The sequence below is a fragment of the Castor canadensis genome, chromosome 1 (genome assembly GCF_047511655.1).
Source record: "Castor canadensis chromosome 1, mCasCan1.hap1v2, whole genome shotgun sequence".
Classification (NCBI taxonomy): Eukaryota; Metazoa; Chordata; class Mammalia; order Rodentia; family Castoridae; genus Castor; species Castor canadensis.
This window is the reverse complement of record NC_133386.1, coordinates 17,655,877-17,682,307: the sequence shown is the minus strand read 5'-3', so window position 1 is coordinate 17,682,307 and position 26,431 is coordinate 17,655,877. Positions and strand designations below refer to the sequence as shown.

The window sequence follows — 26,431 nt, the reverse complement described above, 5'->3', positions numbered from 1 at the left end:
TGAAGAACACTACTGAACTTTTAGTTGTCTGCCAGATGGACCCTGCAAAGACTCATTGATGGATCTGGGAATGACTTCACACCCTGTCTCCAAACCCCTCACCACCCTAGGATGCTCTACCTTTCCTCCATGAAACCTCTCGGGCCACCCTGACTGGGACCCTCATAGCCACTGCAGTATGTTTCTTGTAACCACTGTTGCCTTCCACCAACTTGATATGTGTATGCACATTCTTTTTCCCTCAGACTGTTAAGTCCTTGGGGACATCAAAGTTGGTTTTGTATCCGATTTCCATACAATAGCTGTGATCATCTTTTACACACAGAAGGCATCCAATGAATAGCTCTGGAACAAATGAACAAGTGAGAATAATTTATGGAGCTGACTTTGCCTGTGAACTATTTCCTTGTCTTTGTTTCCTAGCCATTTCTAGTTCTAGTTCATATTCCATTATTTCTTTTTAAATTCCTTGTTGATCTTTAGAAGACTTGAGGATTTAGAAAACAGACTATTCTATTTTTTAAGAAACAGCCATGCATGGGGGCACATACCTGTAATCCCAGCTACTTGGAAGACAAAGATCGGGAAAATTATGATTCAGTACCAACCAGGGAAAAAAGTTAGTGAGACTTCCCATCTCAACCAACAAGCCAGACACAGTGGCATGCTTCTGTAATCCAAGCTATCTGGGAAGCACATGTAGGAGAACTGAGTTCTGAAGCCAGCCCCAGGCAAAAATGCAAGACCCTATCAGAAAAAAAACTAAAGCTAAAAAGGGCTTGGGGGCATGGCTCAAGCAGTAGAGCACCTGCTGGCAAATACATGTATATGGGCAGGGAAATTGAGTTCAAATCCCAGTACCACAACAAAAACAATATCACAACTGAGGTAATAATTTATGTTCTGGAGAGTATAAATGTAAACCATTTTAAATACAGATTGATTGCAGGTGCACAGGGTCTCTGCTCTCTTCTGTTGCATAGTATACAGCTAAATAACAGACCAAAGTTTTTCATTTTATAACTAATTAGGAGCCGAAATTAGAAGGCTCATGTAAATTATAAATGTTTTATACTTTGAATAACTTGGCAATCAGAAATATTTCAGATCAGGTAACCTAAAGTCAGAGTGATCTTTTCACAATCACTTATCGGAGTTTTGGGGTCCATTAAGTTAGAGTTACTGCTTCTTCCCAGAAATCCTTCAACACGGCTCTATAAACCTACAAACCACTTGGCTAAATCTGATGTGAGATGGGGATGGTAGAGGTCAGGCTTAGGGGAGTGGATCTTTAATAATGGGAAGGAGATTCAGTGCAAAAAAACCTCTTGCTCAAAACAACAAAATTGTGATTCAGTTACTTTCAGATGCCTGCTAACATGTTTTCCCTGTTGCCTACCTGTGGTCATTTGTCACAGTGATTTAGGGTGAAATTAACTCACTGGGGTTTTGCACAGTACAGTTGGTAAAGACTTGCTCCCTCCACACAAACCTTCCTTCATACATAAATAATTTAAAACTTGGCTTTCTTCTAAAAATTTTATGATTTTCATTGAGAAAATTCAGGCAGTCCAGGGGGCCAGGATGATCTAAAATCTGTCAAATGCTAGCACCTTAATCTCTGCTTTTTTTTCTTCTTGTTCTAGGTAAGTGGTGTTTTCCCTTCATTCTTCAGGCTGAGTTGATTGGTCTGGTAAGTGTTGGTTTGGTTGTGAGACATGGTGTGACTTCAAAGCTGCATGTGAATTCCCTGTGAGAACCCATAAGCAAACCAGAAGCACAGAGGACTGTGTAAATGCTTTTTACCAGGAATACCAGGGTGCATTAGACTGTGTTGAGATTTTTTTCTTTCTGAGCTTTTGCTTTGGAGTTACAACACACTTTGTTCTTAATTCTGGAAAAGGGCCCAGGGGCTGATTAAGTGTTGATGAAAACTTGCCTTTCATAAATTCTTTTATGTAGATTTTCTCTTCCTTTTAAACTTCTTTCTGCCTTTACTGGAATTTTTTAAATGCCTCCCTTGATTTTGATAAATGCATAAAACTTCAGAGAAAGGCATCTTGTATAAGATTTTGTTGCTTGTGCATGGTGTGTTACTCTAGTATATGGCTTCATCTCTGCAAAGAACTCCCTGTAACCTTCTGGTGCTGTCCTCCTGTGCAAGAGGACTTCACCCATACAGTACTAGGTGGTCCAGTGGTACTGGCACCATGTCATAATTAATGCTTACTTCACAGTAGCATTTTATAAAATTACTAAAACTTACTAACACAGATAAATTTCTGTCTTTCTAGTTACAGGATTTCTTTCTGTAAGTTAGGGAATGTGACTTGCTAACTTTCTAGGTAGGTTGTTAATGTCAAGATTTCCCCTTTAAAAGAATGTCCAGGGAAAAACTACAGGGAAAAAACAAAAGTCCTTCGATGTGTGCATAAAATTTCATAGTAGAATATACACATCTTATGGTTTGGTTCTACTTTTTGAATTTTTTATTATAGATGACTCTTCTACTTTCTTGAGCTGACACAGAAAATGCTAACCCACATTGTATTTCTCAAACACTATAGGAAATTAAGTCTCCCTGTGTTAAGGTGCAGTTGATTGTAGTACGCTATTGGTAGGTTATTGGTTCTGGTAGAAGCAGTTACTGCTTAAAGACATTGAACTTTGTTCAACTGTAGTTGTTTACTCACTCCTCCTTCATACTCATCCAAAAAATCCTACTCTTACATTAATTTATCTGTGATACATGCAGTTTGTTGCTTAAAGAGACTTATATTTAAACATCTAGATCTATTTTGGTTTGTTTTTTTTTTTCTTCTTTCAGTAAAACATGTTTTACTTGTGTTTATGTATGTTTAATAGAACATGTTTGAAGAGGCATCCCTAGAGGTCACCTAAGTTGCTCTTGACGTGTTCAAAAGACTATAGATGTTGCTTTAAATAACCTGTAATGGGATTTTGACCCCATGCTGTTTTTAGTCTTGCAACAGAATTTTTCTATTAGAGTCTGGATTAAAAAGATCAGAAAACGGGAGACAAAAAGATGGAAGGTGAAGAAGGTTAGATTTCAAACTTGCATAGGCTTTTCCCTGGGCTTTGAAGCCTATCAGAGCCCCACAGACATGTGAACCAAGACATTATTTGAACAGCTTGCTTGACGATGGCCTGGATGGTGAACCACATTTTAAATTGACAAAGTTAGCCTGTGCATGGAGCTTTTTATTCTTGCCTTTGACCTTATTGGATGCCACAGATGAAATATGGTGGTGTAGGCCTGAAAAGGCCAGGAGCTACTTATTTATACCACTCCTGTGACAAGGGGGGGGAGAAAGCCACAAGTGAGCAAATGCAGTATGTTTAACTCTATCCCCTTAACTCAGGTGGAAATAATACAAAGACGATTTGGTTCCAATCTGTAACCCTGTTTTGGCATGAGGTCTTCCTTTGTTATTTTAAAATTCTTTTTATCTTATTCAGGTAAGCTTTGCAGAAAGGTCAATTCTGAAGAGATGACTGGGTTTTATTTTCACTACAAAGAGAGCTTGAAACTACCTTATGTGAGATAAAGTCTATTTTTTTACTTAGGCTTCATGGTTTATATCATGCTACTTCCATTATAAATATCTTCCACTTTGCAATCAAATACACTAGAGCTTCTGCAAGTGAACTTATCTAAAATATTCTTATTTTTCTTATTAAAAAATACCAATCAAGCTCTTCATCACATATAATGATCATACTGAATTTCTACTGCAAGATAAAAGTAATGATATGATTACATGCATGACAGCTATATTCATTTGTATATTATGCAAAAATTCATGTGTGGTACTATGAGCTAAGAGGTAATATACTTCCTTGATGTTAAATTATTAATTTTACTAGATTCATTTTGTTCTATAGCATTTATCATATACTCCAAATGTGATCCAGTATACTGAAGAGTTGGATTGAAATGTAAAAGGCATTGTACTTTAATCCCTTTGTGTCAGTGACTGTGAAAGTGCTGTGCAGTTAACGAGAAGTATAGTGTATCTTTGTCCTCATGAAGCCACAAGATTGCGGATGGGGATTCAAGAAATGCTAACTGAAAAAGAAAAAGGAGAGAGAAAAATGAACAGTGAAATATAAAGCATGGTATAGAAGACAAGTATCTTAGGAAAATGGAGAACACTGAAATTTGCCTGGTTAGTTGTGTAGGAAAAAAGTTGAGTTTTCTAGAACAGATCTGATCTTTTTGAACATTCGCCATATCAGATAGGGAAATTCAGACTTGATAATTATCTCCTATTATTTAAAGTCTTACTCCATTGTGAAAAAATAAAGTTCACACTCCCTGCAGTATCTGGCTGTGAGATGCTACTCTGTCTACCTACAGCCCCGCCCCCAGCATGGCTGCATGCAGGAGGCCACCTGAGGCATCACTTCCTGATGTCCTCAGGCTCATACATGCAGACTGGCTCAGACCCAGTGAGCTGAATCAAGGTTTGCTTGTGGCATTCAGACTGCTGTTGTAACCTTCGCTTTGACCAGTCCTGTCTTGGTGTGTCCTCTTGAGGTCTAGTTAACTCTCATTTGGCCTCCAGTTGGAATGCTCACCCTGTAGTAGGTCAAGAGTCCCTAGATAGCACATCTACCTGTGTTTTCCTACTTATGGGGCTCAATGGAATTTTGAGACAACTTCCCAGGGCAGTTCAGTGAGCTCAGGTCTGTAAAGGGCCTTACCACCCTCCAACCCCTCTAACCAGCCATCTGGACTTCTCAGGTCATTTCAGGCCACCTCTGAAACAGTCTGTTCTCAAAAACCCCAAAGGAAGTAGGATAAAAACCTGTTTAGTCTCAGCCAATCTGAATGCTCCAACCTATTGGGATTATGAAATAGAGAGGGAAAGTCAAGTTTCCTTTCTCAGCTTCCCTTGCCTCCACATCTCTCTTCTCACAGTCCTTCTGGAATGATCTTCTACCTTCTTTGCATCGTATCCTGAATTCTCTCTACTCCTGGCAATATGACAAATTCTAAGATCTGGTAGCCAGGCTTGCCTCTCAATATGCTAAATGAAAGCAAATAGGACTTTAAAATATTCTTGGTTCATCAATCCTGACCTTCAGAATTGTTGACTCAACTCAAGGATTCTATTTGATCACTGAAGACTGAATACAGACACTTTCTTTTCCTTCTACTTCCCTCCTTCCCTTCCTTGCTCCTTTCTTTGATTTCTACTAATAGCCCAATGCCCTCTCCAAGGTGGGCAGATTGTGCTCACAGCAAGCAGCTCATTTGCATGAAATGCAGAAGAGGACACCACATTACAATGTGTCTGCCATATTGCAACCCCTTGAAGGACATCGGAGTGGATTCAGGGGGATTGTGTGTTTGATCAGCAAAGGAGACACCACGCAGCATCCATTTTGCAGTGTTTGATAAATTATGCGGGAGATAGAGAGACGCACTGGGCTAGAAGGAAGGGAAAGTTGATTATTGGCAAGAGGTTCAGTCACAGAGAATCACATTTCTAAAGTGACTTTGGCAAAGTGAGGTTCAATAAGACATTCTGAGAGATACAAAACAAACCTATTTGGAGTCACAAAATATCACATGTCCCCCATGAAGACTCATAACGTATGCTAGCATATTAATATCTCAGATAATCCCTGCCATATTGGAGTACATGGACGACCATTTAACCCATGGGGACCATATTCATGTCATGCCTTTTAAACTCAGAAAACTCCCATTGAGAACCACGCTGGAGTCAGGCTGAGATGAACCATTGTTGGTGGGAACTAACATAAGAAATGTAGACTTCAGGAATGTCACTCCATTTTTAGTGAGACGCTCCTATACACAAGGTACACTGATTAGTCAATCCAAAAATATGACTGCCAAATCAATTCTTGAGAACTTACAACTTCTCAAAATTGCTGGTTTTCTGTTTGAGAGGTAGAAAATTTCAGATATATACAGTCACTTCCTTACATAAAATAACGTGCTTTTATTTGAAGATCAAGATAGTTTACCAATGTTCTCAAATAATTTTTATAGCAAATGGCTTGTATATTTCCTTTTCTGAGTCAGTCTGATCTATTAATAGTAATGAATATCAATTGTATTCAATGCTTTGAACATAACATCAAGATACTACAAATATTTTTTCATGTTACTAAGACTTCCATGGGTCTTTGAAAGGACCTATATGAAATAAAACTCAGAGGGCCCTGCATTTAATTTTATAATGAAATAGCTCCTTTTAAAATTGAAAGTATTACAACTTTTTATGTTAATCATGATAGAATGCCTCAGAGGACTTTTTTAATTACGTTTTTTATGGCTTGACCAATTTTATGATTTAACTTTTAATTTCTTCCTCCTGCCTTCATATAGTATTCTTCTTTTTAATGTGTTTTTATTTTCACTGAGTACCTGGCATGTTCAAACATCCTACAGTCAATGTCAGCAGTGCTGGAGCCAAGAGCTCCCAATTGCCCACAAATTCAAGGGCAGGTTTTTTTGTCAACAATAATTTTGTTCCTTTTAAAAGTTATTTTGAAAATGATTTCAAATAAAAAACAAAAAAAAAGAAAATGATTTCATAATTTTAGATCTTTGTAAAACAAGGTGGAAGGATTCAAGTTCATCTGAACTATGACTTTTTGTTTATTGAATTACAACTTCTCTCTAGGTTGGGTTTTTTGTTTTCCTTTGTCTCTTCCTTTAGTCATTTCAGCCATTCAACTGTCAGCAGTTCTGTTGGGAAAAGTAAGTGCATATGAAACTTGAAAGTAAAGGTTGGTAGGGAAGAGTGACAAGGGTCATGCAGTGTCAGGGCTGAAAAGGACCCAAGAGGACATGCAGCTTGGTGAACTAATCACATCAGCCCTATCTTTTGACTTTCAGCCCTGTTGAAGCAAACCAAGTTTGAAAGACATTTGAAACTGGGCATTTGAATGCAATTTGGTGGCTATGTGTGGTAATCTCTAGGTCTGCTTATTTTTAATTATGCTAAAATATATAACATAGAGTTCTAGTCATGCACAGTATTGTAATATTCCTTCAGTTAGATAACACAATTATAGCTTGCAGATAAACTGCTCACTTTTTGAAATATAAAAATGTATATGTAAAATGTATAAAGTTTCCTAAAAGTGGGTCATAACATATCCCATAGTTTTCATGGACAAATTGTTTTGTAGTACTGGGATTTGAACTCAATTTTTTTTTTTTATTGATTTGAACTCAAAACCTTTTTGCTTTAGTTTGCTTTTTGGATAGAGTCTCATGCATTTGCTTGAGCCAGGCTTGGATGATGATCTGCCTACCTCTGCTTCCTGAGTAGATGAGATTATAGACACGAACTATCACTCCCAGTTTGTTTTTAGAGATAGGGTCTCACCAACTAGCCTTGAACCACAATCCTCCTATGTCCATCTCCCAAGTAACTGGGATTACAGGTGCGAGTCACCACATCTGGCCCAAGCACTCAATTTTAATATGACATATTTTGCTAGTTGCTATGCTAAGTAATGAAGTAATCTGTTGTGCAGACTTTATATCACCTGATAGAAAAAGTTAAAACTACCCAAATTTTTATCTTAGCAAAGCTAAAAGAAACCCTAAGTGTATTTTTGTAGATAATCCATTTTTGAAAATTTCATAGATAAAACAGCTTAACATCAGCTTACTGACAGAGTTAAGCTACCATGCAGACACCTCAGGATGGGCTATGACCTGTCTTTATACCAGTGTAACTTATGCTACAACAAAGCTAATCTTCTTCCCTTTTTTTTTTCCTTTGGCAAATTGCAAAATTAATTGAAAGTATGCCTGTAGTCAAATTCTTCTTGATTTTATTTTCACTGAAGCATTTGTTCAGCAAACGAAATCTTTGCTTTATCACACTAGTGTTTTAAGTTTGAATTGTACTGAGTTGTAATTCATAAGTGAAATTTTCTGCACTCGGGCAATTAAACTCTGAAAGAGAAGTCTGAACGTGATGAAACTCTAGAACATCAGGTTGAAAAAGAGCAGCTTAAAGCTGAGCTGTTTGCCACTGTCTTCCTTTCAGACATAGTCACTATCTGGTGAGTCAGCTGTGAGCTTTCTGTTTATGGAGAAGATTTTTGTATAGCTGTATAATTATTTAATACAACTCAGCTTTAAGTTGTACAACTTTGAGCAGCACCAAGTAGACTGATAGGGACTGAACAATATTGTAAAGATTGCTGTAATTCCATAATGACTTATTTTAGTGATGACATTTAATTCTGCTTGTTGGAAATGAACAAAGAGTAAGCTAGCGAGGTGACTTTATCTTGTTAAATGACGAGTCTTAATTTTGATTGCATTTCACCTGAGAGCACTTAGCTGAAGTATTTACCTGCATTAATTTAAACTATTCATACCCCAACTATAACGGATTAAAAATCTACTTCTTTAAAAAAATAAAAATAGTTAAATCATCTCTAAATATTTTATTGCATGCTGAGAATATTTCAAGGCAATTGAATATTTCATTTTGTGGTCTCAATAAACTCTAAAGCCTAACGCTTTTGTTTAATATAAAAATTAAGGTTTCAGAATCACTAGACTGATTATTTCCTATGGAAAAAAGTATTGCTGTGCAGATTTAAAAATTGCTCAAGGGTGCAAAGGAGTATTAAAAAATAATTTCATAGATTGTAACAAAGCTAATGTTTCATTTTTTTGCAAAACATAAAATTAATTTGAACAGCTAAGTCCATTAACATCAAGGAGTAAATCTATTTAAGTGAAAAATTATTTTCATATGTAAGCTTTTTTATGAAAAATATTAATGGAAAATTCTTCTCATATATTGAATCATTCCCCTTATTTGATATTTTTAGAGCACATATATTTTCCTTATTATATCCCTCTAAGGAGATATTAAAAAAGTCATATATAATATTTCTACTTTATAGCCAGTGATACAGCATTTGTATAGTCATCTCTGAGAACTTTGTTCTGGATGCTTCTGCACCAATGAGAAGGTTCTCGACACGGTAACTTCTCAATCAAAACTATGGGACAAATGTCATAGCCCTGTTTCACTGCTACAGGTAAATTTACTTGATCTTGCAACCAAATACATCAACTCCTATAATCCATTTTTTTGTGCCGTGTTCAACTACATTGTTGGTTTGTTTTTACCTACCCCTCAGCTACCTTCTTCTTAGCCCATGTTATGAGATGATTCATCTGTATTTGATATAGAGTGCAAAGAACTTTAATGACCAAGTTAAATTAAAAGTATCATCATTATCTGTCATTTAATCAATTGGTGAGTGCTACCAGCAAGCCCTTTGCAGATAATATTGTCACATATGGATATTTTCACTGGACAAGGAAAATAAGGTGCTTTGCTCTATCACAAAAGAGGAAAATTTCAGTGAGAAATACATGTCAAGACACTTTAAATAAAACTGGAAGAACCATAAATTGTTTGTGTGTGTGTGTGTGTGTGTGTGTTAAAATTTTTGTTTGCTTGATTTTAATGTAATTTTTAAGTTTTGCATTTTTTTCAACTCAGAAGTAGGATCCTTTTTGTTCAGAGTTTTAGAGAAAAGTTGAAACCTACTTGAAATCTTGGAGACTTGTAGCTCACCCTTCCCTTTTCTCCCTTCTGTTTCCATCTGCCACCCAATTGATGGGACCCACCCCTGGCTATCCTGGAAGTGGGAAAATGCCCAAGTCCTCTGCACAGACTGTCTGGGATGGCTTTTCTTTTTCCTCTGACCCATGAGTTTCCAGGGGAATCTGACCACGTGGCATGTACCAGACTGAAAGGAGATCTGACAACCCTTTCACAGCACCCCAGGATCTTTGTGAGTTTCCAGGGAAGACAAAATGCAGACCTTTCCCTGGAGCTTAACCTGTAGACTTATCCATTCTGTGCATTGAAGCACATTTTGTGTCTTCGTGGAAGTATTGAGGGGAGGATGCCAAGTTTGCTTTCCTTCTTTTTGCTAAAGGCAAACCCTTTGGGAATGCATACTGTGCTCTTTCTGAGTCTCCAAGGGCATTCCAAGACAGAGGCAACTGTACTTTCAGTCGTTGACTCTACCCACCTACTGAACAAAGGACCAGCTGGTTCAACCTAACTGAATTCCACTGCAGTGATCTGCTTATAATTTGCCTAAGGAGTGTTCTCTTTGCTTTAAATTAGTGTTTAAAGTGTACTCTGAGCAGCGCTATGTGTGATGAATACAGCTAAGGACAGAAATTCTTAGAAACAGTGTGCAGTGGGTGTTCAGTAATTGTTATTCATTGATTTACTTAAATATAATAGAGTCCTGGAATTAATATGCTATACTTAAAGAATTTTGTTCATCAAACAATAAAACTCTCTATAACTACAAATTTACTCTGATGGGTGGCTGCCTCAGTATTGATAGAAATTTCAAAAGCAACCAAGGTGATGTCAAAATTTGTGAGCTTCCCTCTAGCCATAGGACAAAAAGCAAAGCATAATTCCTAATGTACAGTCATACAAAAACTATCCAGCATCCATGTAAGTCTACTTATTGAAGAGTCTGGTGCTGAACTATATCCTTTAGTGTAACAGGTACTCAGAAATGCCTGGTGTTAGAAACACTGACTCCTTACCTGGCCCACCAGTTAACTGGAAGTAGCACAGAAAGCTTGGTATCCATGTTTCCATTTTGTATCTGTCTTTGCTCTGAGTCATTCTCTCCTGTAGCCACCTTGGATTCCAGGAAGGACAATACTAATAAATAAACATCTTGTGACAGTACTCAAAGCTACCCTCGCCCCACCAAAAATAACTTTCTTATCATGACCAGGCCCTGGCTGACCAATCATGAGATAATGGGGACCATCAGAGCTCTGTAATGATTACATATACCTCTCATCCCATGCTCCAATTCTGCCTCTAAAATTAAACCTAAAGATCACGTCAGCACCTTGAAGACTTGAAATGCTTACTTTGCCTCTTCCTGTGGTGAGCCCAGGCCACATTAGCTCAGCCCTTCTCTGTCTTTCATCACTGTTTGTCTCTTTTTTTGGTACACTGTGGCAATGGCTGGACCTGACATGTGGAACCCCAAGAGTTGGGTCTCTAGCCTGGAGCTCCTATTATGTTAGGGAAAAAGTCTAACATACTGGATAGATCAGCCATTCAACTAAGGATTAGAGTGGTTGTTGTTAGGACTTATAAAGTTATGAAATCTATATTAAAAGTGAAAAAGCTTATCTAAATCCAGATAATTGATTATTACATGAAAATGCCAATATTCCATACTTTTTGATCTGTAAAAATGGATATTTTATGTAGATTAACTAAGCAACCAGTAGTTGTACCAAGCACTACTGTCTAGTTGAATTTTAATTTACCGTGGTAACCATTATTAGATCTTAAAGAATAAGGAATGCCATGCTGTGATTGACTTGATTAATAATGACTATGTCTTTTATATTTTCTTCTTAGCAAAAAATGGCATCTGAATATTGTTTTCAGTGCCAGGCTCCCTTCTAATTATGTCTTAACCCCTAATTCCCAGATGTAAAGTGTTAGTTTACCATTTCAGAAAAATCTAAGAGGAAGTGAAAGGCCTTCTAAAGTATTTTCCAGATAGTTCTTTGAATATATTATGACATTGAAATGTGATCCTAATATTTAAAACTAAAATAACTGCCTATGTTGAAAAGTAAGAATGAAGCTCCCGCCATTATTAAGTCATAGAATTCTTCCTCACTGCTTTGGGGAAGCAGCCCTGGCCTTTTATCTGGTGAAACTCCTGACTTATTGCCAGAATGTATTGGAGCAGCAAAGCCTGGTTAGCTTGTAAATCTATCATTTGAACCATAGCACTTGAAAACAAACACAGTTTTAGCATATACCAGGTACCTTACTTTCCATCTCTATAGTAAAGTATGCATGGCAAACTAAAATTGTGGTCACATAGCCATTTGGGATAAAGATGTTCATAGGAATTGTTTTAAATGATTGTAGAAACCATCATTTTCTGGAAATAGCAGCTATGTGTACAAATCAAATCACCTATGCATCTCACTTTAGGATTATGGCTCTCACTGCATTTCTTGATGGAATTATACCTACATTACCACCAGCTGCCTCTTCTCAGTCTTAAGTATAATTCTATTGAGGAACTCTGTTATCATATCAAAACACAATAAAAGTCTAGTTATACTGTTCAAAAGTCTTCACACTGGAGGGCTCTTTGATTGTGCATGTGGGAATGGCTCCACTGTCTAACCCCCCATTCATCCTTATCACCCGGACTTACTTTAGCATCCTTGAACAGCATCTGCCTGGATGTGACTGTAACAGTCCCAGTTGTATGAACAGCATGTCTCTGGGCCTCTAAGTGGGAAGTTTGTAACAGGGAATGGCTTCTTAGGATGGGGATGCCTTCAGCTCCAAGGGTGTCAATGGCTTACCTACTTAACACATTGCCGCTTCCTGGCATGGGACAGCACTTTCTGCTCTATCTTCATTCCTTCCTCAGGTGCTCAGAGGGCTACACTTTGTGTGTAAGTTTAGGTGCAATATTCAGGTACCAACTCCACAGGAAGGCCTTTACCACCACTGTGTACCTAGTCCTATACCAACACTGTGAGAGTTAACCCAGTAGAGTGAATGAGATCAAATTAATAAAAAAGAATGAATGGCTGGGTGCTGGTGGCTCACAGCTGTAATCCTAGCTACATGGGAGGCTGAGATGGAGAGGATCAAGAGTTGAGCCCAGCCTGGCAAGTAGTTCATGAGACCTCATCTCCAAAATAATCAGACCAAAATGAACTGGAGGTGTGGAGCAGTTCCAGTTCCACCCAAGTGGAACATCTGCTTTTTTGCAAGTGCCAAGTCCTGAGTTCAAACCCACTCCCACCAAAATAGGGATAATGATGATGATGATGATGATGAATAAATAAAGAAAGAAAGAATAAGTGTGTTGTGGCTGCCCTGAGGTAAACTCCCTAAGAATGGCCAGTATGTCTCATTAGCACCCTTTTGTAGTGCAAATATAAAGGAAGTAGAGTGCACTCCTGAATAGAAGGCACTCAAATATCCTGAATGTCTTAATTTTTCAAAAGAAAAACTGGCAAGTGGACTTTTCTGCCTCCAACTCTGCTTAGGCAGAACACCCAGAAACCACAAAGATGGCTGTAGTTCCTCAAAGCAGTTAATAATTCCTCTCTAAAGAAACAACATCAAAACAGATTCAGAGTGATTAAAGTGCTTCAAAACCTCTTGGGAACTATTCACTTGTAATTTGTTATTTCTTGGACCGTCAAGGGCAGCTTTTATGAATAGGAAATGATTGTTATTTACAGCCTTGTTTGCTTTTGATGGAGGCTTATGTACTGCCAAGGTTACCCTGGGTTTGAGAAGGAAGAAGATTCACTTTCCCTTTTTTAGATTAGTGGTTTGTTGAATTTGAAATAAAGCAAAAATGACTTTCTTTTTGTTACATTAATAAAAAGAGAAGAACAGAAGAGAGAAACTTGGGCTGCATTCACACCAAGTGGATTGAAATACTGATTACACCATCAGGTTATTTTGTATAATATAGGCTGTCAATATGAAAAACCCAATGCTACAGTAGAATTTTTATTTGATATTTCTATTGACAGTCTTTGTTCCAGATTAAATCTCAGTGTTTTTAAGAAGAAGGAAACAGGAAAAAGCAGGTATTCAACAAATAATTTGAAGAAAGCTGAAAAAAATCACTTCTATTTAGATAGGTAGAAATACTGTGCCCAGTTCATAAATGTGACCACTATTAATTCTACCAAGCCACAGAGTCCCTCTCATTGAACTTGGCTTCTTCTCACTTACATTGAGAATATATACATTCCAGAATGGTGGTGTTGGCATAGGCAGGTCCCTCTGCTTCTGTTCACAGCAGTGAGGCTGTTAGCACACAAGAAGTTGCCTCTGTGCCATATAAAAATTCAATTAGAAGCTCCAGGTAAAAACTTAATTGAAAGGTTATAGAAACAAATGCACTACACACCTGGCCTTACAACCTGCCAAACTCGGCTCTGCTGAACCATCAGAGAGAGTGAATTCTGCAGGCACTGGCCCCATCTATGAAAAATGCCTGCTTGCCAATGGTATACATTCATGGCCATAACAACAAACTTGGGAGGGGAAGTATGTTTTGCTATAAATTAGTTACTGAACGACTACTGCCTCGTGTATCAAGACCCTCCTTCTGGAATTTCACCTGAAATATGCTCCCAGTCTGAAGGCCATGAGAAATATGTTAGGCTTTTAAATCTGTAGCCGAAATCTCACATTGAGAAGTCAAGCTGTGCAATGCTTTTTGTTCACTTCCATGCCTAAAATCTATTCAGATTTGTGACCCTCTTTCTCTTCTCCTTAGTAGTACAAGTCTACCCAATTCAAATAGCTCCCACACGTCACACTGACATTTCAAAATATAAATACAAGCATAGTTTCCAAATGCTATGGTTTGAATGTAGCTTGTCTACACTCCCAAACTCATGTTGAAATTTGACTGTGTTGTGGGATTTTAAGAGGTGATTAGGTGATTAAGTAAAGACAGATTAATTCCATTATGGCCATTCTGTCTGGACTGGGTAAATTCTCATGAGACTGGATTAGTTACTTTACGAGTGGGTTGTTAAAGAAGTGAGTTCTACTTCCTCAGCCTTTTCTTGCTCTCTCTGTCTTCTGATGTGTTTGTTTGTCCTGTAACTTTTCACCATATTAGGACACCCTTTGCCAGACATCACACTAAGCCTTTGATTTTCTCATTCTCCAGAACCATAAGCCATAATAAACTTCTTTTCTTTATAAGTTACCCAGTCTCAAGTATTTTGTTACAACAACAGAAAACAGACTAAGACACTAACCAACAGTTTCTCCCGCTGCTGCAGAGATGTCATTTGTTAGTTACTGTCCTGGGCGAGGCCTCTAGTTTGTGCTTAATAATGAAGTCCATTGAAAGAAGAGTCCACTGTCATGAAATAGGGCTACTGTTCCTTAGAACTAAAGAAGGTAAGTAAAATGCTCAAAGTCACCAGATCAGATTTTCAAACCAAGCAATATGACTCGAGCAAAACTTCTCAAGCAGTTCAGGCTCTAATCTCTCCAAAAGACCATGACTTTCTCTGAATCAAATCAACAAGGACACAGTCATCAATGATGGATGGAGATTTCATGGAGCCTAAAGTTTATGCAATTTGGGAGATGTTCACTAAGAAAATGAATGCAAAATTAAGAATACAAGATGAACAATAGGATCTTAGTTTGTGGCTTTCAGCCTCACAGTGGGTCCTCCTTAGAAATAACCAGGTTACAGTTGGTGAATGCCCAATAGTTCATTTAAATGCCTATTACTTTGACCTAAATTTTGGCACATTCTTCCAGCAACTTACTCCCAATTTCCATGTGGCAAAAAGGGTTCAAGGTCGATTTTCCCCACGAACATAGAAATATTCCACTTGTGAGGCACTTGGAATAAAAGTGTGGTTATTGGTCTCAAGTGTCACACAATCTGTCAGGGCAGAGACGTGCTCACGGCTATAATCCAGTGTATAATCCTGTGAGAGAGGGTGTGTGAGGTGCTAAGAGAGTCCCACTTGTTTTTGGAGATTGAACTCCCAATCTGCCATCTGCAGAAGCCTTCCCATACTTCTCCACCCTCACTAACCTCCTCTGAGGACATGGGACACTTTGCATCTACACTGCAGTAGCACAGGCCAACTCATACAGTCTGGCCCCTCTACCCAACTAAACTCGAAGCTCCTTGGAGGCAGGTGGTATACCTGTTACCACAGGCTCTAAGGGGTTGACACTGAATAGCTGTATGACTGCAGGAATGACTGAACCATTGATAGATGTACACCAATAGATCATGGCAACCTTTCTGAACAAAAGTCAGAGAACAGTGCAAGTTGTGGGGATGAACGCCTATAATCCCAGCACTTGGGAGGCAGAGGAAGGAGGATCAAGAATTGGAGGCCATCCTGGGGTACAAAGTAAGACCCTGTCTCAAAACAATCAATCAATCAATCAATAAAAACCAGTCATTAGAAGCCATCATTGAGCAGGGAAACTGAGGTAAAACCTTTTTTAAAAAATATAATTCTATAATTACTATGTTCTGACAGTTAAGGTCATTCAATGTTTTATCCCCAAAAAGTATTCACAATATTAATATTTCTGCATATGTTTTTTATTGAGGTGAAATTCACAAAACATAAAATTAATCACTATAAAGTGAGCACGTTAGTATTATTTATAATGTTATATCAGTACCATCTTTAACTAATTCTAAAACATTTTCATCACCCCAAAAGGAAACCCATACTCATTATGCAGTTATTATGAATTTCCTCATCCCTGGAGTCCTTGGTAACCACTAAACTGATTCCTGTTGCTATGGAATTACTTATTCTGGATATTTCCTATAATAGAGTCAAACAACATGTGATCATTTGCTTTTCACTCCTTTCAGTTAGCATAATATTTTTGAACTTATTACAAGTTATAGGAAGTATCATTCCTTTATTCATCTTATGACTGAATAACATTCCATGAGATGTATAGACCACAATTTGTTGACCAGTGCATTCATTGATGGACATTTGGATTGTTTTCACATTTGGGTTCTTGTGTATTGTTGTTTGGAACCTACCTTACAATGGATGTATCCAAGTCCCTGTTTTAAGTCTTTTTGGGATGTACACCTAGGAGTAGAATTTCTGGATCATATAGCAATTCTATGTTTAACATTTTTAGGAGCTGCCAAACCATCTTCTTCAGCAGCTACACCACATTACACTCCCACCGGCAATGTACAAGGTTTCCAACTTCTCCATTTCCTTGCCAGTGCTTGTTATTTTCATTTTAAAAAATTATAGCCATCCTAGTGGGACTGAAATAAATTCTATGTACAAATTATTTCTGCTATTTTTCTAAAGACATTCAATAGTCCTAGCAATCAGTTTTTATTTTACCTCCAGTTTTGTTTGAGTCCCAAAGTCTCAGAATCTGGTATGATTTTTAAAACATTTTGCTAACAATTAAGACCACAATGACAAAGACATCTTATATAACCAAAATATGCCAAGGGTGGCAAATCAGGACAGAAGGATCTGTCAAATAAAGAAGGATGTTCCACTAGTCAGGTTCCCTAAAAGAAAATCTTTAAAGAAATTTCCAAAGTTTAGATAACAAAAATGAAGATTCACAGGCAAATCTCATTTTAGTTATCAATCTTTATATTTTTAGAACTTAATTGAAAAGTGGGTTCTAGAAGCGGGTTAAAAAAATAAGCACAGCTGCATGTTGATTACCTGAATTTTATTTTCCTCTCTGTAAAACTTTCTTTGTTGTTTTGGATAATTTTCTTAATCAAATATCTAGAAATCTTATACCCCTGAACTTACTTCTATTCTTCCATGTGGAATAGAACATTTGAAGACCAAAAAGTCTGAGTTACATCCTTATTTCTAGTCTGTGTTTCAGGGGAGATGAGCTGGAAATTAATCTAAGAGCTGGACTGTAGGCAGTTGAATAAAGGTGAGACTTGTGCAGTGAACATCTTCCTTGACTTTAAAATCATAGACTCATAGAACCTTGATGTCTGTGGTTTTAATGCAGATCTTTTAGTAGACCCTCCTCCCTTCGCATTTCTTCCCAAAGTAAACCTTACATTAAACACACAGCAAACACACACCACAACAACGATCAACAAACCTCTTCAACAGACAGAAGCAGAACTCCTTGGCTCAGGCCAGGAGCTCAAATGCCTCTGAGCAGCCGGCCCTGTCCTATTCCACACCAGCCTTCCTCAGATACTGAGGAACACAAATGGGAAATGGGAAATGCTGATCTAACTCATTACCCTCCCCCTGTCATAGAAGGTTCCAGCTGCTGCTTGGAACATGGCCAAGAACCTACTCCCCCACAAGGCATCTATCTATTCCACTTGTGAACAAGTCTGAACATTGTAAAGGAATTTGACATGTTGATGCAAACCTTTGCCCTGTGACTTCAATCAGTTGAAGTTTTTGTTTTACCTTTTGTAACTGCAACTCTTTGCCATGTGACAGTGGTCCAGGTTTGGAAAGACAGATATAGTGCCTGCTTTTTCTAGTCTAAATATCCCCACCTAGTTCCACCTTTCTATGTAACATTCTTCCAGGCCCTCACTTTGGAAAGACTCCAGTTGTCCTGGTTGATTCACAGTTCTGGACTGGCAGCTTTGCTAAGCCCAGAGGACCTACTTCCCCTGTGTTCTCAAGGCTGGATTTCCACTAATGAAACTGAAAAATATGTTTGTATGTTTTGTTGCTTTGTTGTTGTTTTCATTTTTGGCAGCCCAGGTTTGCCATTGGTACAAGTTAAGTTTGTGACCACGAAAGCCACTTTTTTCCCACATGTTCTGATCATTAGTTAGCATTAACTTTTAACAGGTTTTGTCTAGAAATTAATATATTCTAGAAAGACTGGACAATATAAACTCCTTTTTTCTGTTCCTTTGGATTCTATAAGCCTTTATAACTTTTAAAATCACATTAGTAAAAATGCCAATGGTAACTATTTTGATGTCATGAATAATATTAAAAGCTTCACTTGGTAGAGTTTTTTAGGTTATCAAAATGCATGGGAAGGGGCTGGTGGAATGGCTCAAGTAGTAGAGCTCCTGCCTAGCAAGCATGAAGACCTGAGTTCAAACCCCAGTACCACCAAAAAAAAAAAAAAATGCGTTGGGAGACAGTACTGAATTGCATTCTCACAATCCTCTGAAATATGTCAAGCAGACAGTCTTCATTTACATAAAAGAAAACTGAGATCCAGAGACGATGCTTAGAATGGCTGCATCATCCCAGTTTGCCCGGAATGGCCTCAGCTTTTGCAAACTATCTTAGCAACCTAGCCACAAACCTTTTTTTGTCATTGTTGTTTTGTTTTTTTGAGACAGGGTCTTACTATGTAGCCTAGGATGGCCTCAAATTTATGATCCTCAGCCTTCCAAGTGCTAGGATTAAGCATGTGTTGTCAGGACTGCCAATGAACCTGTTTTTCTAGAGAAAAAAAAAGCATCTAGGTTTGTACAATTTAAATGATTGCCTTTCCACTCAACTGCCCTGCCTCTGTCCTCTGCTGCACCCTTTGGCTCCCCATGTGTTACTGGTGAGGAACACACCAGAAGGCTGAGGTTACGTTTTTTCCATAGTATCTGGCACAAAAAGCAGTCTCAACCCAGGGACTTTGTCTTAAGTGTCTTCCACTGCTGACATGTCTGACCAAACACATCACTTTCTATGGAACTCTAAGTAAAGACAACATTTCTAATCAACTAGGTATGAAAGGAGGATCTAAGCAATATTTGGGATCAAGCTAAAGTAAAGTCTAGACCAAGGATTTAAGAAGGCAGGGCTGCATAATTATAGTTCTTTCTGCATGTGAAAGTTTGAATGTTGAGTGATCTGCAAATGATGGGAAATTAGTTTAAAAGCAGAAAAATAGAGTTCTCCCCAATCTTTTCCCAGCTCTCTCCTATAAGCTGAAAATGTATAGGGCTTTAAAAAGGTGTTTTGAAAGATATTTTTAAAAGTCATAGATTATCATTTGTATGTGTTATAAATGAGGTTAGGTTATATTCTACGGACATTCAGAAATGCTTTTCCAGTGATACACATTTGCTAACTATTAGAACCTAGTTATTGCAAGCAAAAAAAATTGAGCACTCTTTGGAAATACTTTGAAGTTTGTGTGTGTGTGTGTGTGTGTGTGTGTGTGTGTGTGTGTGTGTGTGTGTTGGTTGCCTCTTTGAGATGACCATAGTAATTTGAGCAAGAAATAACACTTTATTATGTAATGCATGATAGTTGTCTGATCAAAGCATTTGAAACCTATCCTCACACCTCCCTTGTGTGCTCTCGCCTTATCTTGTGACCAAAGTCCAATCACCTTGCTGTATTTGCCCTTGATCTAAAGTCTGCATATGAGGGAAAACATACCAATATTGGACTTCTGAGCCTGGCTAACCTCGCTCAGGATGATGTTCTCCAGTTCCATCCATTTACTTGCGAATGAGAAGAGTTCATTCTTCCTCGTGGCTGAGTAAAATTCCACTGTGTATAGATACCACATTTTCTTAATCCATTCGTCAGTAGTGGGGCATCTTGGCTGTTTCCATAACTTGGCTATTGTGAAACCCAAAAATCATTATAGTATTTGATGTCCTCAATGCAAAGGAACTAAAGCAGAAACTTTAAAGCGACCGAGGCCAATAGGAGAAGGGGATCAGGAACTAGAGAAAAGGTCAGTCTGAGAAGAATCAACTTAGAATGTAACACATATATACATGGAAGCAATGCTAGAATCTCCCTGTATCGCTATCCTTACCTCAACTACCAAAAACCCTTTGTCCTTCTTATTATTGTTTATACTCTCTCTTCAACAAAATTAGAGATAAGGGCAGAACAGTTTCTGCCTGGAAGTGAGGCAGGGTGGAGGGGAGAGGGAGGGGGTAGGGAGGAAAGGAGAGGGCAGAAGGTAGTGGGGAGAAATGACCCAAAAAAATGTATGCACATATGAATAAACAACCAAAAAAAAAAAAAACCAAGTTCAGACTATCAAGCTTGCTAGGCAGTGCTGTACCAATGTACCAACTCTAAGTATTTTAAATAATTTTTGTTTATGGTAAATAAAAATATAATTGGCTTACAAAAAAAAAGCATTTGAGATGACAGTGAGAATAACAAATGTAAACTATTAATATTATTGGGGGCATCTGTCAAGTTGTGTTAGTCCTCAGATTTCCTTCATTAGAACATCTGAGCACTCTTCCAGCAACAAATCATAAAACTATTTCTCCTTTAGGACAAAGTCACAGTTAAAGAATTTAAGTCTAATGGGTAGCAGTAAAACTAAGCACTAGCAGGGGGAAGAGATAGAGGCTCTCTTCTCCTTCTTCTTGGTGGGAACAAGAACAATTTACCAAACAATTTACTTTGATCTGACAGTTTTCAAAACTTTGTTATAAAGGTTTTCTATAACCTTTTTTCAAACTTCCTCATGATAAAAAGAACTTATGTATGATAAAGTCTATATTTTATATAAACTACTCCTCAAACTTCTACAGACTGATTTCATATATGTGTGTGAGTGGGTGTATGTTCGTGTATGCCCATCTTTCTTATTCCCCGTGGTGTAATTGCAGAATTCATAAGAAAGTTAGAGGGAATCTTATCAAGGTAACTTAACTAATTCCTTGACTCCATGTAAGACATTATGAAGACATTTGAGGCCTACTTTATAAAAGCTACATAAAAGCCTAAGCTATATGGTACAGACTCATATAGATCTATATTATATACATCCATAAGCATACACTTTATGGGCACATACTACTTGCATCTCTTAGAGCCTTAGATGTGTATACTAAATAAACATGCTTCAGCCTATAGAGATATAGTCTTATAGAGGACTATTCCTTGGAGACATGTACGTACACATATAGGCCTGGAACTTAGAGGAGCTTCACGGGCTATACCTTACAGAAATGACCGAAGATTCCTTAATGAACAATTCAAGGCCTAGCACACACAATTGAGGTATCTTTATAATCACATAATTTTCAGACTTAGAGGTTCAAATTCTGGGCTTTCTCCGCCTTTTGAGTATTGTATGGACAAGGACACTGAGATGTTTGGTATGTTTCCAGATTTGATGATTAGGGACAAGACTGAACATTCCGATTCAAGGATGCTACATATTCTCTAAGTGCATAATCTTGGCTCTTCTTTACACACAGATGTCACAAACTTCAGACCACAGCACTATGTGCTGAATTGGTTGATATAACATATATGAGCAGGTAACCGATCCTATACACCTTTCCTAACTGACAAGAGATGGGCCTTTGGGTATGATTAAGTCAAGAGGCTAAAGCCCTCATGAGTGGGATTAGTGCCCTTATAAAAACAGCCAGAGAAACCGCCCTGCCCCTCTACCACATGAGGACACATGAAAAGATGACTACCCATGAATCAGTGCGTCCTAACAAGACAGTGAATCTGCCAACACTTTAAACTTGGACTTCCCACCCTCTAGATCGCAAGAAATAAACTTCTGATGTTTTAAGCTGCTCATCATCTTGTGATGGCAGACAGAGCAGAGTAACTCACATCATTGTTGTACAATTTTTCTTTTTCCTATACCTCTCTCACATGCAGATGTCTAAAAATCCACCAGTATATCAAAATGGAGTCTCTTCAGGTATTCAAAAGCATTCTGATATTTTTGCAGTTAATATGTTTCATTTAAAACATCACCCAGGCAGATTGTTGTCAGCCTGTAATTTATTTAAATTGCTGTTGACTTCATTTCCATTTTGCACTCTCTAGCTTAGCATTTCAGAGGCAGAAATTGAATCTGTGTTTAGAAAATGCAATGTGTTTTTCTTAAATGCACGTTAAATTTTGTGAGGCTTCTAAGCAGTGACTCCTTCCAGAAATTAAAAATGAAGAGACCCAATTGGAAGTCAGGAACCTTCTTTCCTAAGTGGGAGGTGAACTTTTTAGGAATGCCTTCGGGGATACTGGAAACCGTGAAATGCACTTAAGCAGGCTGGGTCTAAGACAGAGTATTGATTCGGATGTCATAATTAAATGAGCCCGAGACTGGGCTCAGATAGGCACGATTTGAGATGATGGATAAAGAGTCAGGAAGAGATATGAGTTAGCCTCTCTTTCCCTAATAGTACTTGTCAGAATTTCAAGGGTGAGAGGTTCTATCAATTGGAACAAGAACGGTGTGGGTGTGATGGGGTTTGGCATCTTATCAATTCTCTGCCTTCTAAGAGAACATGTGTGTGACATCTGTGATTTATTTCCGATCTACCAGTCTGGTGAGCATGAGTCTGGAGTTTGCTGCCAAATTACTGTACTCGTCTACATCCTAAAAGGATGCTGTCACATTTAAGACTGTCAGAAATTCAAATCCTTCCCGTGGGTGATCTCAGAAAGTACACAGAATAGGGATTGACTTCTCGTTTGCTGGGAGCCATGTGTGAATCTCATGTTGCTGCCAAACAATTTATATTTTACCAACATTAGCTTTTCCCTCTCAGTTTTGGCATACATGGTTAAAACAATATTGAATCAATGGAAATACAAAACATAAAAACAAATTCTCCAATAATCTCACCACCTCAACACAAAAACTATTTCTTACACCTTCCCCCGTCCCTATGCAGGCTATAATATTAACTTTTTTATTCCCAGAAAAATGTTCCTGGTTAACAGTCATTAATTCTCATGAGGGATTGTCTTCCCAAAGTGGGGAAGACAGTGTATTCTTGGTTGGATGTGAACAAAAGAAGAGAGATCTCTAAACCTGTTATCTAGAGTTATACAGAAATGAATTCAATTGCACCAACTCCTGCAAGGAACACACGTTTTCCTGGTTTCTGGTGTGGCTCTTGGAAGGTATTCTGTTGTCATCCAACTTTGTATAGATTAGATTCCCTCATCCTTACATCCTTACCCTCAAAGGAGAGAAACAGTGATATTAGTTCATCAGGCATCAGTGCTGTTTTATATTTTTCTTTCAATGCCACCTTTTCCGAGGCTTGGACCAGAGAACGATATTTAAATTTGACACAACAGCTCCTCTGGCCATTGAATCATGATCTTCTGACCTGGGGAGCTTGTCTGAATCTATGGGACTTATTGAAAAGACCTTAATATTGCAGAATGGCAGTTCTTACCAATTAGTTGTTCCCCATCTCCCTTTTCCTGCTTTATCCTCAGTATTACAAGAGTCATTATTTTAAGCCAGTCAGTTGCCTCGGGAACTGTAAAGTGACCCTACTGATAATTCTCTCTGGCACTGATCATTTGGCCTCACCTACCCCCCAAAATGAAATTTACAAATGTCTTTTATTCTTAAGGCTTCACACATAAAGGGATTTTGCAGTTTATGTTCTTACCTAAGAATTATAAACAAACTGGAAAACCATCACGATGTATTTTATTTACTGAGAAGTTAATTTCCGGTCCATTTATAATATGTATGCTTACAGTGCCTGCAAACTGATCAAAAATCTTCTATAATATTTCACGGGCATTGGAAAGTGCTTAGATCTTTAGAAATCTATACTTGGAAAGATTTAGTTATTTTATTGCCTAACTCCCTAATCCTACATGTGAGCAACAGAAGGTTCCAAAAGGTGGCTCAGCCTGAGCCACCCAACAGGGAGGAGCAGGATTTGAAGTCAAAAGGCCTCATATGAATCACTGACTCACCTCTTATTTAGTGCCTGCGAGTCCTTGGGTGATTCATTCAGCTTCACCTTATACCTTGTAAAATGGAGAGGTGACCCTTGTGTCTAAATTTGTGAGGATTAAATAAATTAACAAAATGCATATCTTTGTTAGCAGGAACTAGTCTTTAATTAATGAGAAAGATCCTTCAGGTTGGAGATGAAGATAGTGATCCTAACAGTGGAATAACCATGATTCTTATGCTGTAAAATCTTTAATCCCTAAGCCCCCGCCTCTTTTCTCTCTGCCCCTCCCTGCCCCTGAGGGGACCGGAGTCTGTCCCACATTGAAGGGAGGCTTTTTCCTATGCTGTTTAGAATTTCATCCCCATGCCTAGAGATGAAGAAAGTGTGTTGTGCATTTAAACAGTCCCTCCTGGAAAGTGTTTCCAGAAATCAACAAGCTGTCAGGAGCAAATGATTCATTTCTCATCTACCTGGATGACATCTGGTTTAAATGTGATGAATACATGCTTGTTTAAATCACGTGGTGACGGTGATGCTATCTGACAGAAATGTTTGCAAATATTTTGGGAATCCCCTAAGTGCTTGATACCAAAGACAGAGCTTGTTCAAAGGTGGGAAAACAGCCTTAACTTCAGCCTATCAAATCAATGCTTGCCTCTGTCTCCCAAGGCTGTGTGATTAGCAGCTACACCTGACACACTGTTTGAAGATTAAAAAGTAGCTATTTTGACACTAAATGTCTATGCCACTAGCAACATGCTGATGTGAAAGAAATGCCCAGTGGTCATTGGGACATTTAGGGAAAAGCCTTAGAATAAAAGAAATGTCAAGTGTCTGCACATGTTTAAATGGACTCCAGTACATTGAATGGTTTGGTCATTGTTTCATTAATTTCACAACTGTTTATTTAATGGTGATTAGTGGATTGTACTTTGCCAAACACAGAAAAATCTAAGAGAAAATAGAAGATGTCTGCCTGCTAGGGGACTTCACATGGTCACTAGAGAAATAATCAATCTTGACACAATGCTTGATGATTCAGGTCCATAATGGACAGATGTGGCATATCCTGCAAAATATCTATATGCTGGATGTTATCAGTTATTCTGGATTGTTCTTGCCAAGTTGATTCCTTTCCATATTGAATAATTTGAGAATTAGCAGTACTTAGCTAGACTGCATGGATAGTAATTTTTATGTAGGGAATTTAAATTATATAAAGAAATTCTAAATTATCAGAATATTGAAAGTTGAAGGCTTATGCATAATGCATAACAATTGCTCAGTGAGTTAGAAATAAACATTTACATGGAGAAAATCATGTGAAACATGTCAAAGCATAAAGAATGCATGTTTGATATACAGCCCATCTAATAGTATATTTATGCAAAGAAGAGAGAATGAATTTCCCTTTTTATACATGACATCAATAGCTACTGTTTGTATAGCACGTTGCACTTTTTAAAATACTTCCCATGAATTATGTCATGTGAGATAATGATTCTATTTCATTTCAGGTAATTAATTATATTTTTCAACACTATAATTGGCATTTCAAATATATGGTTGTTTTGCTGAACCTTCAATAAACGAAACCAATTTTATGAGCTATTTATATAAAGTAGGCACCAAATATTTCAGAGTATTTGATTTTTACATACTAAGTCTATAATCCCTACTATTATGTACTCTGTAAGTTATTTGTTGCTAATTTATGTTTGGAAAGAGAAGGGGGGGTTTATTAATAGCATTATAGTAGGCATTTTATGGTACAACCAAAAACATAGCAATTTCTGTTTGACACAAATTAAAGAGTTTTTCAAGCATGTCCTAAAGCATGAATGGTTGTAGAGTATACCTAGAGTGAGAAGAAGTAATCATCTCTGCTCAAATAAGACAGGAAAAAAGGTTGGGTGACCTTGGATTGAGCAGGATTTTTGAGGGCCTTCACCAGACTGTATTTCAGAAAAATGTAAAACTCAGAAGAATGTCTGTAAATACATGTGTGTGAGTGTGTGCACATGGGTGTATATGTCTGTGTACATGGATGTGTGTATATGTACAGGAAAAGACTGAAAGGTATAGAAAACTGGTAATTACCTTAGGAGAGCAGTGTGAATGGGAAGGTAGGGTGAATGAAAAGCACATTTTT

General features: G+C 37.8%; 1 protein-coding gene across 1 annotated transcript in view; it reads left to right on the top strand.

The window, feature by feature from the left end:
* Positions 1 to 20,489, top strand: part of Samd5 (sterile alpha motif domain containing 5) — a 380,176-nt gene extending 359,687 nt beyond the window's left edge. The window contains exon 2 of the mRNA XM_074072458.1: positions 1,647 to 20,489. Within this exon, the coding sequence (XP_073928559.1) occupies positions 1,647 to 1,685 (39 nt within the window). The 3' untranslated portion in view covers positions 1,686 to 20,489. The remainder of the gene's footprint in view (positions 1 to 1,646) is intronic.
* The last annotated feature ends 5,942 nt before the right edge of the window (positions 20,490 to 26,431 follow it).